General features: G+C 36.5%; 2 protein-coding genes across 3 annotated transcripts; one reads left to right on the top strand and one right to left on the bottom strand.

Moving 5' to 3' along the window:
* Positions 1-2,730: 2,730 nt before the first annotated feature.
* On the top strand, positions 2,731-3,546 carry LOC136822110 (thiol S-methyltransferase TMT1A-like). Its single transcript, XM_067078325.1, has one exon. The coding sequence runs from the start codon at positions 2,731-2,733 to the stop codon at positions 3,544-3,546; it is 816 nt and encodes a 271-aa protein (XP_066934426.1).
* A 2,873-nt stretch (positions 3,547-6,419) lies between these two features.
* On the bottom strand, positions 6,420-10,231 carry LOC136822063 (uncharacterized). Of its 2 annotated transcripts, none has more exons than XM_067078272.1 (3): positions 9,992-10,231; positions 9,126-9,281; positions 6,420-6,890 (listed from the first exon to the last, which is right to left on the bottom strand). In XM_067078272.1, the coding sequence occupies exons 1-3, from the start codon at positions 10,050-10,052 to the stop codon at positions 6,739-6,741; spliced, it is 369 nt and encodes a 122-aa protein (XP_066934373.1). In that variant the 5' UTR covers positions 10,053-10,231; the 3' UTR covers positions 6,420-6,738. The 2 variants fall into 2 exon arrangements, with proteins under 2 accessions (XP_066934373.1, XP_066934374.1); XM_067078273.1 differs by having other exon boundaries at positions 9,156-9,281; positions 9,992-10,230.
* Between the last annotated feature and the right edge of the window lie 4,940 nt (positions 10,232-15,171).

Genomic DNA, 15,171 nt, shown 5'->3' with positions numbered 1-15,171 from the left:
ACCTCTTTAACTCGAACAAGTTTTCTAGTTCCTTCAGTCAACAATACCTTATAAATCTTACTCCATAACTCGAAATTTCCTTTCCTCGAACAAATATGTATTTCTCGTGCGTGTTCAAGTTATAGAGACTCCACTTTATTATTTTTGTTTGAAAATTCTTGATAGGATTTGTTCAAACGGATCTGCCAAAGTGTTTTTATTTACGTTTTGGCTCCAAGAAACGATCACGTATCTCCACTTATAATTATACTCGATGAAGGAAATATTTTCCAAATTCCTAATCCTGCTTTGGCAAATTTCCCAAGGATTGTATTTTTAATTTGGATTTCTCTTTGCTTACGAAAGGCTAAGGCTAGCACAATACTTTTGTTATTCGGCCCTTAATTAGCCTTCAAAATTTTATATCATGTATTTTCAAAAGATCTCAAAATTTTGTTTTATCAAAGAAACTTCTCTCAGAACAATGACTCAACAAGTCTGGGTGATACTAAAAACGTTGCACTTAAAACTTACCTTAGAAAACTATACTGTAATTTTATCTGGATACGAGAATGGGTACACGTTTTTTTATAAGAAAATTCAAATTTTTTGAAACCTTTGGATGTTCTAAACCTTTTGAGTTTTAAGCTTAAGAATGTTCTTTTTTGTCCCTTTTCCTAATAAATCAGGTGTTTTTTGAGTTCGCAGAGCCTCAAAATGTTCTCAACCCTTTCCGGACGCATGATTTCACGGCTATATGACGCGAACAAAAATTTGATTTTTGACTGGCTTCACTAAAATTGCAATAGAAAGTGATTGATAAAAGATATCACGATAAGTAATACCTCTTTTTTTCACATGTAATAGGAATTTTGAAATACTAAAAAAAAAATTTTAAATATGGCTGGCACCTGGTCACGTGACCGAAAAATCGGCAGATTTTTTTTCGGAAAGGCAAAATTTTGACTTTGAATAAAGAAATAAAGTAAAAGGCATTTGCTTTACGCCTTGAACTTTGAATATGATTTAGAAAATTGAATTACTGACCGGGTAAAAAAAATTTCATGTCAAAAGCTTTCTAAGAATCTGAGTAAAGTGATTTTTTGTCCTAATTTTTGAGCAATTTTTCCCTTACAGATTTAGCCTGAGTAAATTTACAACAAACATTAAAAATTTATAATTCTAGTTGTAAACAAGATATCGAAAAGCGGTTTTTTGCAGGTTACGGGAAATTTATCTCAAAATCATTATTCAAAACCATGTCATTGTATTTTGGCGCGAAAACTGTTAAAATCTTTTACAAAGCTATGGGCCACCCAGTGGCCCGTGCGTCATATAGGAACACGATTCATGGGCGTCCGGAAAGGGTTTTAAGTTGTTCTTAAGATTTTAGCCATCGAAACCTTACGTTTTTATATAGTTTGCTCTTAAAAAAACGTGTATTCTATTGTTCTTATCTGCAAAACCAGTAACGGGCTCCTGGTTCCTTTAGGTCGTATCGGTCGTTGCAATCAGATTTCATCCTCCAAATGAAATGAATCGCGCAGGAGAAAATAAAAAAACCCCTTCTCACAGACACGGTCGTTTTTTTTTCAGACAATGAGGGCAAACCAAAACTCGAAGGGGGATTGATATTCCTATGTTTTTTATAGCTGGGGATTTAAATTCCATTGTTTTTAAAGTAAAAGAATTCAGTGGGGAAGGGAAAAATAGCATAATATTTTGCAGTTAGGATTGGTTTATTTGATTTTTCTCAGCAGAGTCAAAAATTGGAGTATAATTTTCCAATGAGGACGATGTTTTGACCAATTTTTTCAATGGGATGGGGATCCAAGTTGGTCTGTGAAAAGGGGGTGTAAAAAGCACTGTATTATTGGTGACCATTGGAGCTAACTGAACAAATTCATGAAACACTTGAAACACAAGGATTTATCTTTTTGATTGATTGAGGTAGTACTTTTGAAAGACTCTTGAATAGAGTGCCATTCTTGTAAAGTGGCTTTTGATGGCTTCTGTTGAGAGCACTGAAATGTTAAGAAATTAGAAATAAATCCTAGTTGTTTTCAGAAGGGGTTCATGGGGTACCCGGTGTACCCGGTTTCGTCATTCTGTCTTTCCCAAAGTTCTGCTACAATGAGAGAGCACAAACTTCAACATTTGAAATTCTGTCAAAAAAAGATTCCGTATCCATTCTGTCAAAATTTTTAGCAGATTTCACTCTGCTGAAACCTCTTTCTTTTCAAATTACATCAAGATCTAAATTCTATAATTTGGTAGGCAACTTTCAGTATGCTCAAAAGGTAACATCAAATACACGCTGGTAGCTTCCTTCGTCAATCAACTATTAAATCCGCCATCTTTAAGACCAAGGATGACGTCACAAGAACCTAACAAATCAAACAGAAGGAAAACCTTCTTAAAATAAATAAAAATCACAACAAATTATCGTGTCCTTAAGAAAATATTCTGTGACGTCATTCAAATTTCATTGTTATTTTAACTTAAGTCCCTCTTATTTAAAGCCTGACTTTAAAGAGGGACTGTTTCATTTCTGTTCAATGATCGATAACTTGATGAGAAAATCAAAGGTCAAAAGACAACAAAAATATTCTTGATTTCAACTAGATTGTAACGTTTTGGTAAACCAATAAGCACAGATTTTGAACTGCTTGGATTGCTTCAAACAAAAATAGTGACATAATTGCATGACGAAATCCGGGTCAAATAGAAACAATATTTTGATTCCTCAATATGAATCTGTTTGTTGACTGGCTATTGAATTTATCAACCAATTGGATGCCGAGTTCGTCTTCAACTTCAACCGAGTGGTTATTGAGTCTGTTATCGCCCGTTCTAGCTTTAATTTTGGTTAACTACAAGCGAGAAACATTTGCAGGGATTTTTAACCGACTTATACAGCGTTGCCATGCCTACATAAGCGATGGAATGCGTGAGGTTTATAACAAGTCGGTCATCAAAAGAAAAGAGGATTTATTCCAAACGATGGCTAAAGATCAGATATTTCAAAAAGGCAAAAAGATCTTAGAGATTGGATCTGGAAGTGGGGCTAACCTCGAATTTTTTCCCAAAGATGCTAACATTAGCCTGGTGGCGTTAGATTCGAATGAATATTGTCGACCGTACTTGGAAAAGCGGCTTGAGTCATTCCCCAACGTTAGGCTGGATTCCTACTTAATAGCTAGTGCTGAAGATATGTCTAGAATTGAGTCTAACTCAATTGATTGCGTCTTATCGACTATAGTATTATGTTCTGTTAAGAACCAAAAAAACGTTCTACGAGAAATCAAACGCGTTTTGAAACCCGGCTGCCGGTTCTATTTCATGGAGAACGTGATTGCTAATAATGGTAGCATCATGTCTCGATTTCAAAATGCCTTAAACCCCGTTAATAAAGTGATATTAGATGGCTGTAACGTTAATCGTGAAACCCTTCCAGAAATAAAGAACGCAGGCTTTTCGAAAGTTCATTATGAAAGATTCGAGGCTAATCTTGAATACGTATGTGCTATGTTTCGACCACATATCACTGGATACGCTGAGAAATGAGATACATTTTTTAAGGAAAGCGATCATGTCGAACTAGGTTCAGGTTACCACAAAACGTTGAAACTACGATGTGCTAGCTTAGGCTAAGATCCTATAGAAGCAGATATTCAGTGATGGTCTCGTAGCTGAACTGAATGATTAGGGTCTGGATTGGACAGGACAACTTTTTATTGTAATATAAGCACCAACTGAATGCCAATACAGATGTAACGAAGACGCCATCAAGGGGCTGTAGATGGTAGAACTCTTTTAAGTACTTAAGGCTGGTCTCCAATTGCGCGCGCTGCGATCGCACCTTTTGGCTTCAATCCTTTTTGCTTCAAAAAAAAATTACGCCATAAAAATAGAGCTTGCGCTCAAAAAAAAATTTGAATCAACGTTGCGTCAGATCGCGCAAACGGAATTGCTTCATTTTTCTTTTGACCAATAGCGTGGAAGCTTTGCTCGAAAAAGTGCGATCTAAGCGCGCGCAAGTGGAGACCGGGCTTTAAATCAAATATTTCTCGGAGATGTCTTACCATGGGATAAAAACAAACGTTTATCTGGTTTATTGAAGTAGGACTGTGTATGAAATGTTCTTTATGGAATTAAACTATCCAACATTTTCGAAGCCTTCGGATGTTCTGAAATTTATGTATAATGTTTTTTGGATGTACATTTTTGATATATAACATATATAACTTTTCGCAGTGGGTCCATTTTGCCCATAATTTATCAATTTATTTAGTCCCTTATCTTTTTTATCTTTTTCGAACATCCATCTCTCATAGACCCACTGGCACTTCTTCTCACTGGAAAGATTGGCCAAAATATCGTCCCCAGTGGAAGATTATCATCCAATTTTTGTCCCCGTTTAAAATAATCAAATAAACCAATCTTCACTTCAAAACATTCACTATTTTCCCACCCCCATTGAATTTTGTGACTTGAAAACAAAGGAATTGAAATCCCCGTCCATAGGAAATATGGGAATATCAATCCCCATTGACTTTCAGTCCGTTATTTTTATCCCCATTGTCTCAAAAATCCTACCGGGTCTATGAGAAGGGGTTTTTTAGGTATACATTGGAGAACATTAAATCTAATAAAGATATGAAAATCTGGAATAGGTACTTACAAAGTCAGTCTTAAATTCATTCTACTCAAAAGTATATCTTCAATGACGTATCCTATATTGAGACTACTCTACCAAAAACATTTATTAATAAATTCTTCTCTTTGGCGAAAGACCTGCTATTTGTGGTGTCAGAATTTTAGACTTGAGGTCCGGGGGGGGGTTATTTAGGAAAAATGGGTGCTGGGCCCGGGGGGGGGGGCAGCTGGGCAAAAAGACCGACGGGTATGTGCGGGTCCTAAGGGTACCTTTTCCAGTATGTTTAAAATGCGCTGTAAGGGTCGGAATAACTAGAGATGCACTGTAAGGGTAGAAATTTCAGAAAATTTTTGAAAAATCTACATATTTTGACCAAAAATGCTAGAATTTTGACCATTTTTTGCACGAAAAGGATAGAAAATTTTGGGGAAAATGCACTCTAAGGGTATGATTTTCACTGATTTTTGCTGCACTGTAAGGGTGCAATTTTAAAAGCCATTTTTTGGCCCGCACATACCGTCAGTCCGCAAACCCAGTGCCCCCCCCCGGGTGCTGGGTATGTGGGAGCCCTCTGTCTCTTTTGCACAACCTCAAAAGTCACTCGAAGGGGTACAAAAAAAACATTAAAAGTAATTGAGTCTCTGTAAGGGTTCCACCAAAATCAAAAATCGACAAAGGGTCATAAATTCTTGAAATTTTGTTCTGAAATTTTGGGGAAATAGTCTCTCTAAGGGTGGCGAAAACGTCAAAAAATCAACAAAAACTCTCGGAATTCAGTCTCTCTAAGGATCGATTTTCATTTCAGGCTCGGACATACCCTTTATCACGCAAAACTAGTACCCCTAGGATCTGAGGGGTCTGTATTAGGCGTCCCTTATCTTTTGGCAGACATCACGCTAAATGGAAAATGCCATATTTTTCATACCGGAAAATTGGGAAAGAGACGGATTGAAGCTCAGGACGATCAGAGCCTATGGTATTAATTTGGTTAATATTTGACAACGGTTTAAGGGTGGTATTGAAAGTCAACATTTCATCATGCACTGCAAACTTCTTTTACAAATATTGTATGGCCTGTATAAACAGATTGAAATGTCCTCCTAAGACCGTTTGTTGAAATAATATTGATTGAATTTATTTTTAGAATTTTCTCTGTTTTGGATTTAATCCACAAGCTCTTTTTTCGTATAAGAACATTTTAAGATTCTGCGGACTCTAAAACACCTGATTTCTTAAATATTTACCAAGGCACCTTTTGTTAATTAAGGAATGAAAATCAATTATCAACTACTGTTTATGGAAACTCCCAAACCTCATCTAAAGTATCAAATAAAGAATACCTTTTAGCCTTGTTTTTCCTATATTAATGGTATGTCAATTAATACCGTGAAAAACACAGCTCAAAATCATATATTTACGCTGTGCCGACGAATCAAGATTCTATTCATCGCGCAATCAGCGAAGACAAAAGTAACCATGACGACCATCCAAGATCTTGGATGAGCGTCATAGTCGATATTTTTATTCGCGTCGTTGAAAACACAACTTACAAAAAGTCATCAATGCTTTGTAAAAAGAGTAAGTGACCTAAAAACTATATCAAAAATATCAAAATATCCAGTGGAAAAATATCCTAACTTTTTCTAAGGTATTTTTCAAGGTTTTTACGGCTTTGTATTATTTCAGGGCTTGATTTATTTCTAAGTTTTATTAAAGTGAGAGCGTCAAAAAGCAATCCAAGATTGTTAAATTAGAAAAGGATTGAGTGATTCGTTCCCGATTCGTTTTGATACTTGCTTTCCAAAATATTCCTAAAATATTATACTAAGTGAATATATATAAGCTGGTGAGCTATTTACAATTTTTACATTACATGTAAGTGGTAGGTAGAGTAAAACACGGTAAGAGTCATTGAGCTTGAAACGGATAAAAAAATTGATTTTCTGTCATAGATTTTCAAAATATCAAGCAAATCAAAAGCCAGTGGAGAAGGAAGAAATGTCAAAAATGACCAAAATGTGTATAAATCTGTTTCCAATAGCCTTTCGTATTGCTTAAATCTCAGGTCTCGCTTCAAAAACTCTTCACAGTTGATAATTTTATTCTTTTGGACCAGGGTTTTCATTTCCACAGAAATTACAAGACTTTCGACATGCACGTTTCATGTACTCTTGATGAGTGTGATAATAATCACAAAATCCAAGTTGTGCAAGAATTTCACATTTTTGACCAGCATCCTCACATGGTGCACCTAGAAAAAATGTGGTTCGTTTAGCATCATGTTTATTTGACCTTAAGATTGGATACCTCTGTGTCTCAGACCCACTGGCGTCTCCAACCTCACCTGAAAATTTGGCAAAAATTTCATCTCTGGTGAGAAAAACACCCTACAATCCCCATCGGGAAATTGACTTTGATTTCATCCACATTCGAAATTCAATGTATTCACTGGGTTTTTTAACCTCGGAACAATAGATTTTCTATCCCCATTGGTATTTCAATAGGAATTTTTGTCCCTTCTGAGGAAAAAAGTTCCAACGGGGTTGTGAGACAGGGGTGTAATAGAATGCGATAAGAATGGGATAAAAGTTCCCAGTGCTGCGAGACAGGGGTGTGATTGGGTTAGGAACAGACACCAGTTTCCCTTTGTAATGTGGAAATCTTGGTTCCATAAGAGAAATTCAGGATTAGAATGTCTAATATTGACTGTGTTATATGTTAAGTTTCAAGCAGTGCCTATCCCAATAGAAATAGGTACAGTAGATTTTCCATTAATCAAACACGGATGTGAAATACATACTTGTTCGAATCATGGAAATTTTGAGAAATGGGGAAAGGGTTTTAAGGGATTAACTGTAGGGACGAGCAAATTTGTTCGAGCTTAGGAGGCAATCGAGTTAGAGAGGCTCTTAAATTCCCCATTAAAAACCTTAAAGTGTCAAATTAGCCTTGAGTTCCAGGAACTTCTTCTTTCCCAATTCACAATGACAAACATTTGATAAAAGATAACAGGGGCTGAAAGTTTTTTTTTTTCAAGGGTTTGCTGAGGTAGGGAGTCTGGTAAAAATAAAGTGACGCTTCACTCACGACCATCCAAGAAGCCTACAGGGATGCTAAAGAACTATTGGAACTACTTTTCTCTACTCAAGCGATATATTATATCTGCTAATAATGCTCCAGAATGAATAAACTCTGTTCTTAAAAAATGCGAATATCTTTTTACAAATTTTACACAGTTTATCCAACAGGGTTGAAAAACTAAGCGAACTTTCATAAAGCATGACTATGTTTCAAAGGTTAATACGCGTCTGAAAAATTGCACAAGAACTTTTTTGTTGATATTTTATCAACCAGACGATAAAAATCTGCTAATATAGCAAGATATGAAAAACACTATCATTGATTTGGCTTTTAAAAAGTTCACAACAAGAGACTGTTCATCTAACGTTTCCAGATCATCTAAAAAGAACGACAAATAACTATTAAAAAGCGACAAAAAGAACGACAAATTTTTAAAGAACGACAAATTTCATATTTTGCCGTCCACAACCCCGACTGAAAGTGACTGTATCACCCCTAGAGATTCATTCCTCTTTGATTGTCACGGGAATTAACTGCATGTGGTTGAAAAGAACGGCAAATTACGCATGCGTATTAGTCTCTGTTTGGTTGATCTGGAAACATTACAAGAACTAACTCACAAACAAGGGCTTAAGCATTTTTTCTACTTGATCATTTTTTCTTGGCACGTACTTTCTATCTAACGCTTATAGCTGGTCTACATTAGGATTTTAATGATATTCTGTCACTCCAAATCTATTCCCATTATTACACACTATTAAAATACTCGTCCCTTTTTAAAAGTTGTAAAAAATATCTTTGGGGTTTTGTGCGTCTTATAGGAAAAAAGGCGAATCTCACCAATACTTCGGCTATTTCAAAAGGCTAATGAAACTGAGGTTCAAAAATTATTACAAAAGTTATTACCCTAGTATTTTTTAGAGAGAGTTTTTGTAAACCCTTACGTAACTCTTGCAGAGATCCGAAGACTGGATGTATACCCGGGGAGGGGGGTACTAGGGCAAGATGGGTTACGGGGATGCTCCGCTGGTCAGGGTACCTTTTCTAACCTCCACGAGTCCCAGGTAGGGTCGCAAAAACACCAAAATAGAAAAATCAATCCCTCGTAGGGTGCCTTTTTTTGGAAAATTTGGGGGAAAAGTAGAAAATTTGAGAAAATTTTGGAATTTCAGTCCCATTCAGGGTCACTTTTTTCGCAAATTTCGAGTCCCACGTAGGGTCCATTTTTCGAACCTCAGCGGAGCACCCCCGTCGGTCGACAAGGGTAGTACCCCCCGGGATGTATATAAAGAAAATGACCAATAAAATGCCAATATTAAATAGCCTAAGGCATGCATAAATACATCAGATCTGTATGCAAATCATGCAAAAATTCAGGCATGCGACAAATGTATTTTTACGGTACCTTTTAGGGTTAAGTCAACAGCCTCTTTACCTTCTTTGCAGTAACCACAAGCGTATTGGCAAAACATTTTCATCCAGCTGTGTTTACAGTAAGCTCCTTTGTTCTTAGAGACGTAGTAATTGCAATGTCCATGGTCATATATACCAGGCATACAAGCTGGAATTAAATACAAATAAACATTTGTTACACTTTTTAATAAGTGCCACTAGCAGAGCTGTTTAATTTTATTAGAGTTCAACGAAGCGCCAGTGTCCTGACCTCAAACATCTTACGCAAACCAAATTTTTAGAACACATTCTTAGGCTACGCACATCCCCGAAATTGATTTTGATGTAGGGGTGATTCCGGATAACCTGTTTCAATTTTCTTTAAAAGTTTCAGAAATCAAATGATTGTAATATCCTCTAACCATTCAAGTTTTTAATTCGAATCTATTGAAATTTAAAGATCTTTCATATAAAACTTACTTGGTCAAGTTTCTGAAACTCAGAATACAAAGACGGGGGTAACTCTCGAATCGGAAATTTATACACGATACGCATCCCCTATATTAAAACATATCAAAGGAAGTGCATGCAGCCCGTGACACTAAAGGTGACCGAGGCTTTTCTAACAGAGGCCATGTGTATATAGACGAATATATCACTTATGGTATCTGGGTAGCATTTCTTAACAGGGGCTCTCATCTTGACGAGAGAATTTAGCCTAGACGCCATACTTTTTTTGGTCAAACCCCAAAATAAAAAGAAAAGAAATAGCTCAATTAAAAAAACGCATGAACAAAAATCGTTAACGAAAACGCTAGCGATGAATTTGTTGAGGATTTGTTTTCCGTTTCGTAGTATAACAAAAATTTAAAAAAATACCTTCACTAGCAATTATGCCAGCCAATACCAGGGCTAAAGCAAGTAAGGTTCGATTCTGCATCTTCGTTCTGTTTCCGATTCAACCGTCTGTCAAAAAAATTCTCGCGTTGTCAACAAAAAGTCAACCAGACTCTAACGCAAACACGACGAAATTTATAATTCGTAAGAAAGCGTGCAGTCCAGGACAGTTTGCTTTGTATTAATGACAGAAATATCAAATTTGCAACCCCGTTTTAAAGCCTGAATTGACAGTGGGTCTAAAGTAAAAGAAAGAGGGGGGTCAATGCGGCATAGATCATAAAGTTTATTAAACAAATAATGTTCAGATATTATTGATTAGACAACGATGGGGTTAATCAAACAGATAAAAAAATGGTTAGTCGCTTTAAGGTAGAAAATATTTCGCAGAAGTTAGTATAGAAACAAACACTCTTAATTTTTTTTCTATTTTTGACATTTTCGTGAGATACAATGGAGAGATCCTTTGCAAAAGTATTTGCTAACCCCCGTTTGCTTCTTAAGTCAAGTCTACTTTGCCATAAATTCTTAAAAGCGTTATATAATTAGAGGCGCCGATTTGCGTTTAGTTAAACTAGCTGTTATCTTAAGCTGATATTCTCAAGGCACAGTTATTTACTTTGTTTTAAATTTAATCTTTTAGATTTTTTTGTAACATAGGATTAAAACAGAAATGACACCCTTCTAGAATAATATTTTTGAAGATTTTCTATATTTTCGCAAGGTATGTCCAGGTTATATTTGTTATAAGAACATTCAAACTTTTCAAAGCCTTCGGATGTTCTTAACTTTTTGAGTTTTAAGCCTAAAAATGTTCTTAACATGCTCTTATTTTCGCCATCTTGTGAGTATTTTGGTCCATTTTCCTAAGAAATTGGGTGTTTTCGAGTCCGTGAAGCCTTAAAATGTTCTTAAATTTATAGTTTTTAACAGTTTTTAACATTTTTGATTTCGAAGCCTTATGTTCTTATATAATTTGTTCTTGTTAAAAAAACGTCCAGACTATTTTTGTTATGATGTCTGGAAAAACTTATCTGGATTTTTTCCAGTTGAGTTGCTACCACTTTATTTTCCCAGGGAGAAATGGTAATTAATCAGCTTCCTCTAAAAGAAAAATTTAAAAGATCGAATGAACCAAACAGTATCGCAGGCCCGGCGGAAGCGAGGGACCCAACTTTTGAGTAAAATATAGTTTTCTCTCCGATTCCTGACGAATTTTATCTCATTTTGAGTCTTTAGCCTTTCCACTTTTACAATTGTTCCGCCAGGCCTGTATCGGCGAAGATTAAGTCGTGCCTAGATCGGGGTAAACGGACAAATATTTAAAATATCAGTAAAATTCAGTCATCTTTTTATATCATATCTTATTTTGGAATGAATGTTATCGTGTCAAGAAGAACAACTTGTGAATTTGCTTCAAAAGCTTGTATTTTACAACGAAAAACTCAACTGGAGATCAAATTTCGGTCACTTTCCGGAGATTTCTTTCCCTGCAAACTCAAGTAGAAGTACCGCCCCAAACGGTTTGCATAATGACGTGATAGGGACTTTCTTGTAGCGTGATTACGTGATTTGAAAATTTTTAAAATGGATGTGTGGTTAGCCATTTTTTTCGTGATCGTGATTGAAGACAAAAAATTGCGTGATATCTAGACTAGCAAACTAGTCTGTTAATTAATCATGTCAGAGGGCGGGAACATAAAGGCGTCGGGTGTTTGCTAGAATAGGAGCTGCGTAGGAGAGCGAGCAAAAGTTTGTGAGAGGCTGCTGATTAGCTTTCAGCCCTTGTCGCCGACAAATTGTTTTCCTACGCTTACCTAACTCATACGCGCACTTTTCCCGCGTGATACCGTTCCAGCCCGACTGGCGTTCCAGTCTAAGTGATATCGTGAACAGAGTTACCGCACTTGGGGGCCTCCGTAATGGTGAAAAAAATCGGCAGTAGTAGAGTTTCAAAGAAACGTGTATAGCACAGTCTAAGTCCGTCAAATTCTACCAGCTGTAAACTAGTTTCGGCAAAAAACCGTTTGCAAATTCTCTTCGCCTTTGGGCTTATTTCTTAGATAGGATTTTTGTCTTAGACTTAAGCGACTTTGCCTCGCCTCTGCCATTTTGAAAATGGCTGGAATAGGGAGATTCGGTGTTGGATTCTACAAGAAATCTCATTTATAAATGGACAAGTAAAAATAGATCTTGTAACCAACGATTTCACCGTAATATGTTAATCTATCTAAGTGGGTTAACGCCATCAAGTAAAGCTGATTGCCATCTCATCAAAAAATTTCTCATTCAATCGATTTTGTGTTCATGGGAAAACAAATAAATATTGATTATTAGCAAACAATCAATCCATTAGACTTGCTAAAAGTAAGACCCTTTTATGTAAAGAGTCTGATTCATCCTATATAGGTCCTTTATATCATAATGTCTCATCCAACCTTGTTCCCTGCGTATTATCAGCTTTTTGGTTCTTGCTGTTAGCGCTAGATAATACCCTGGCATTGCCCGTTTTTCGATCGCATAAGATTATGTAATTCATCCATCCTTTATATTACAGTGTTATGTCTCGTCAATTCTCCTATTTTAGCAAACGCCCGACACCTTAATGTTTCCAACCTCTGAAATAATTAATTAACAATATAGTTTGCTAGTATAGCATCTCAGTTTCAAAATCGTCTTTTTTGAGAAGATGCACCCCCACAGACAAACGGGCGTCCACAACCGGGAAAATTTTCAACATTACGGAATTTTGCACGACCGCGTCAAGAATTTTGCAGAGGGAGGTCTGGTAACCCAGCCCTCGTTTTCGGGGATTGGCGGATCCAACCGAAATATTTCTAGGTTTACGGGTAAGGACTGTTAAACCCGTCTGAGGATGCGGCACATCAAAGGCCGACTATTATTCCTCTCCGATGGGAAATTGGCCCGCTCCCTTTAGAGCTTTAGCGTGGGCGGCCGCCAATCCGCCATCGGAATATCAGATAAAGTTGCCTCTTGATTTCGAGAATCCTTAATCATATTGAGTGTTACTTCCCAAAAGCTTTTTTGAAAGGACTCGTTTTAAAGCAGCCTTAAGGCCTAAACCCCCTGAGAAAATTATTTTAAGAAGTACAAATGTTTCAAAAACAATTTTTATACAGTTTCGAAGTCTTTAGCCTAACTTAGAAATTTGAACACTTTTTTGAAAATTTATCATTATGTATGGTGGCCCACAAAAACAGCGGTTTCTGAGGTTTAGGCGGTTCACCCCGGCAAAGATTCAGAAAAGAGAAGTAAGTTTTTCAAGGTGAAATTGTGCATGTGATTCCTTAAAGAGTGTCTCTATGAAATGAGTGGAGCAGTTTTTGAATAAAGTCCTTCTGTACCTTGTAATTGGATTTTTCGTCTAAAAGTTAAAATTTCATCAGAAATCAAGAATTTTAGACAACCATAAAAGTCAATCCAAAATCCCTTCCGCTCATTTTGTGGACAATCTAGAGTAAAATGACCAAATTTGAAGAAATTTGGTCAGCGTCAATCTTTGCCAGGAGATCGGAAAGTGGTATTTCGAAAAAACGAGGTTTCGAGATTTTTTCTCTTCAAATTTCTCAAAAAGATTGTCAATTTGATCAAATTTGAGAAGGTTTTGTCAAATAAATGACATTTCCAAGTTCCCTGGTGCACCCACGACCAGTGTGATGAGTTTCACTCATTTTCAGTCCTTGGAAGTCCAAAAATCTCATGGACTAAGGTCACAAGGAACGCTTGCTAGCATGTAGATATTTTCAGCGTAATAGCCACTTGTGGTAATGTGGGGAATTTCCCAAGAGCCAATGACCCCAACAGTTTTTGAAAGTCATGATTTTCCGTCACTCACCGGGGGGTTTTTACCTTGAAGACGATATTTTAATTCCAAGCCAATCAGGCCAGATATGTTTTTATGACTAGAAAGAGGCTTTCAAATTAATTTTATCCAGGTCAGGGGTGTGCCTTTCAAAGCAACATTCGAGACTAGATTTCTCATCTCAAGCCTCAAGGGAATTCTTATTGCACGACATCTAGTTGGAAAATTATGGTCAAAAATAAAAACACTGGTACTGCACACTCTTTCTTAATCTAAAAGAATATGATGACTAGATACGATTTATTATTTCAATTCTATTTGGTCACATGACTTTGTATCCGAGGGGGGACTCAAGGTAAATGAGCTACAAGATGTGTGGCTCTTAAGGGTATATTTTCCAAGCTTCCTAAAGTGCACTGTAAGGGTCGAAATCAGCAAAAATGAGAAAAACTGTACTCTGAGGGTGCAAAATTTGGAAAACTTGACCATAATTTGCCTGAAAATAGTCACAAATTTTCAAGAAAACGGTCGATTTTCACTTAAATTTTCTAAAATTTTGTAAAATTTCCTCTGCACTGTTAGGGTCCGATTTCAAAGGCCTAATTTTGTGCCGCACGTATGGTCGTTTTTGAATCGAGTGCACCCCCTCCCAGGCCTTCTTTGACGGCTGAGATGGCTATTTAGATATATTTTAGGGAGCGTTGACCTCAATGAAGCTTACGAAATAGCGTAAAGCCGTCTGACGTGCCCTTGCGAAAACCATTTTTAAGGCTTTTTCTGAATCTCTGACGCTGGCCTAAATCTAGCCGTTTTTTGCAGGATGGCTTGGAATAACCTTTAAGTGTTTGTATTCTATGTTCATGTCGTTTTTTATAAACAATAGAATCCAGGCGGGGGGCGTACTAGGTTTGCGAGGTGACGAGTATGTCCGATCCAAAAGTTGAAAATCGACCCTTACAGAGAGGAAAAATTGGCGTTTTTGGGACCCTTAGAGAGATTATTAACTTAAAACTCAAAACTTTTGTCGACTTTCACTCGACTTTTGACCAAATTTTTGAAAATGATGACCCTTTGAGGAATTTTAGACCCTTACAGAGACTCAATTTACTTGCTCATGCTTTTTGTACCCCTTTGAAAACTTTCGAGGGTGTGAAAAAGGAACCCTTATGACTTGCACATAACCAAATTCCCAACCGGAATAGAATAAAAACAAAAAAACTTAGTAATATAAAAGACAAAAGAATAAATACATATTGTATTAAACTGTATTAAACAGTTATGTAAAGTACAAAGTAAATGAAAAAGAAAATTTTAAAACAGAAATATATTCATAAAAAAA

This window comes from Clytia hemisphaerica, unplaced genomic scaffold (genome assembly GCF_902728285.1).
Source record: "Clytia hemisphaerica strain Z4C2 unplaced genomic scaffold, Clytia hemisphaerica genome assembly, whole genome shotgun sequence".
Lineage (NCBI taxonomy): Eukaryota > Metazoa > Cnidaria > Hydrozoa > Leptothecata > Clytiidae > Clytia > Clytia hemisphaerica.
The sequence above is the reverse complement of the archived record's forward strand: the minus strand, read 5'-3'. Positions and strand labels throughout refer to the sequence as shown.

What these genes read in the sequence shown, in the direction of transcription:
- LOC136822063 (XM_067078272.1), bottom strand. Translation starts at nt 10,052, where the DNA reads ATGCAGAATCGAACCTTACTTGCTTTAGCCCTGGTATTGGCTGGCATA. An exon ending in TGGCATAATTGCTAGTGAAG is followed by an intron (nt 9,282 to 9,991) that starts GTATTTTTTTAA and finishes ATTTAATTCCAG; the next exon opens with CTTGTATGCCTGGTATATAT. An exon ending in TGTTGACTTAACCCTAAAAG is followed by an intron (nt 6,891 to 9,125) that starts GTACCGTAAAAA and finishes CATTTTTTCTAG; the next exon opens with GTGCACCATGTGAGGATGCT.
- LOC136822110 (XM_067078325.1), top strand. Translation starts at nt 2,731, where the DNA reads ATGAATCTGTTTGTTGACTGGCTATTGAATTTATCAACCAATTGGATG.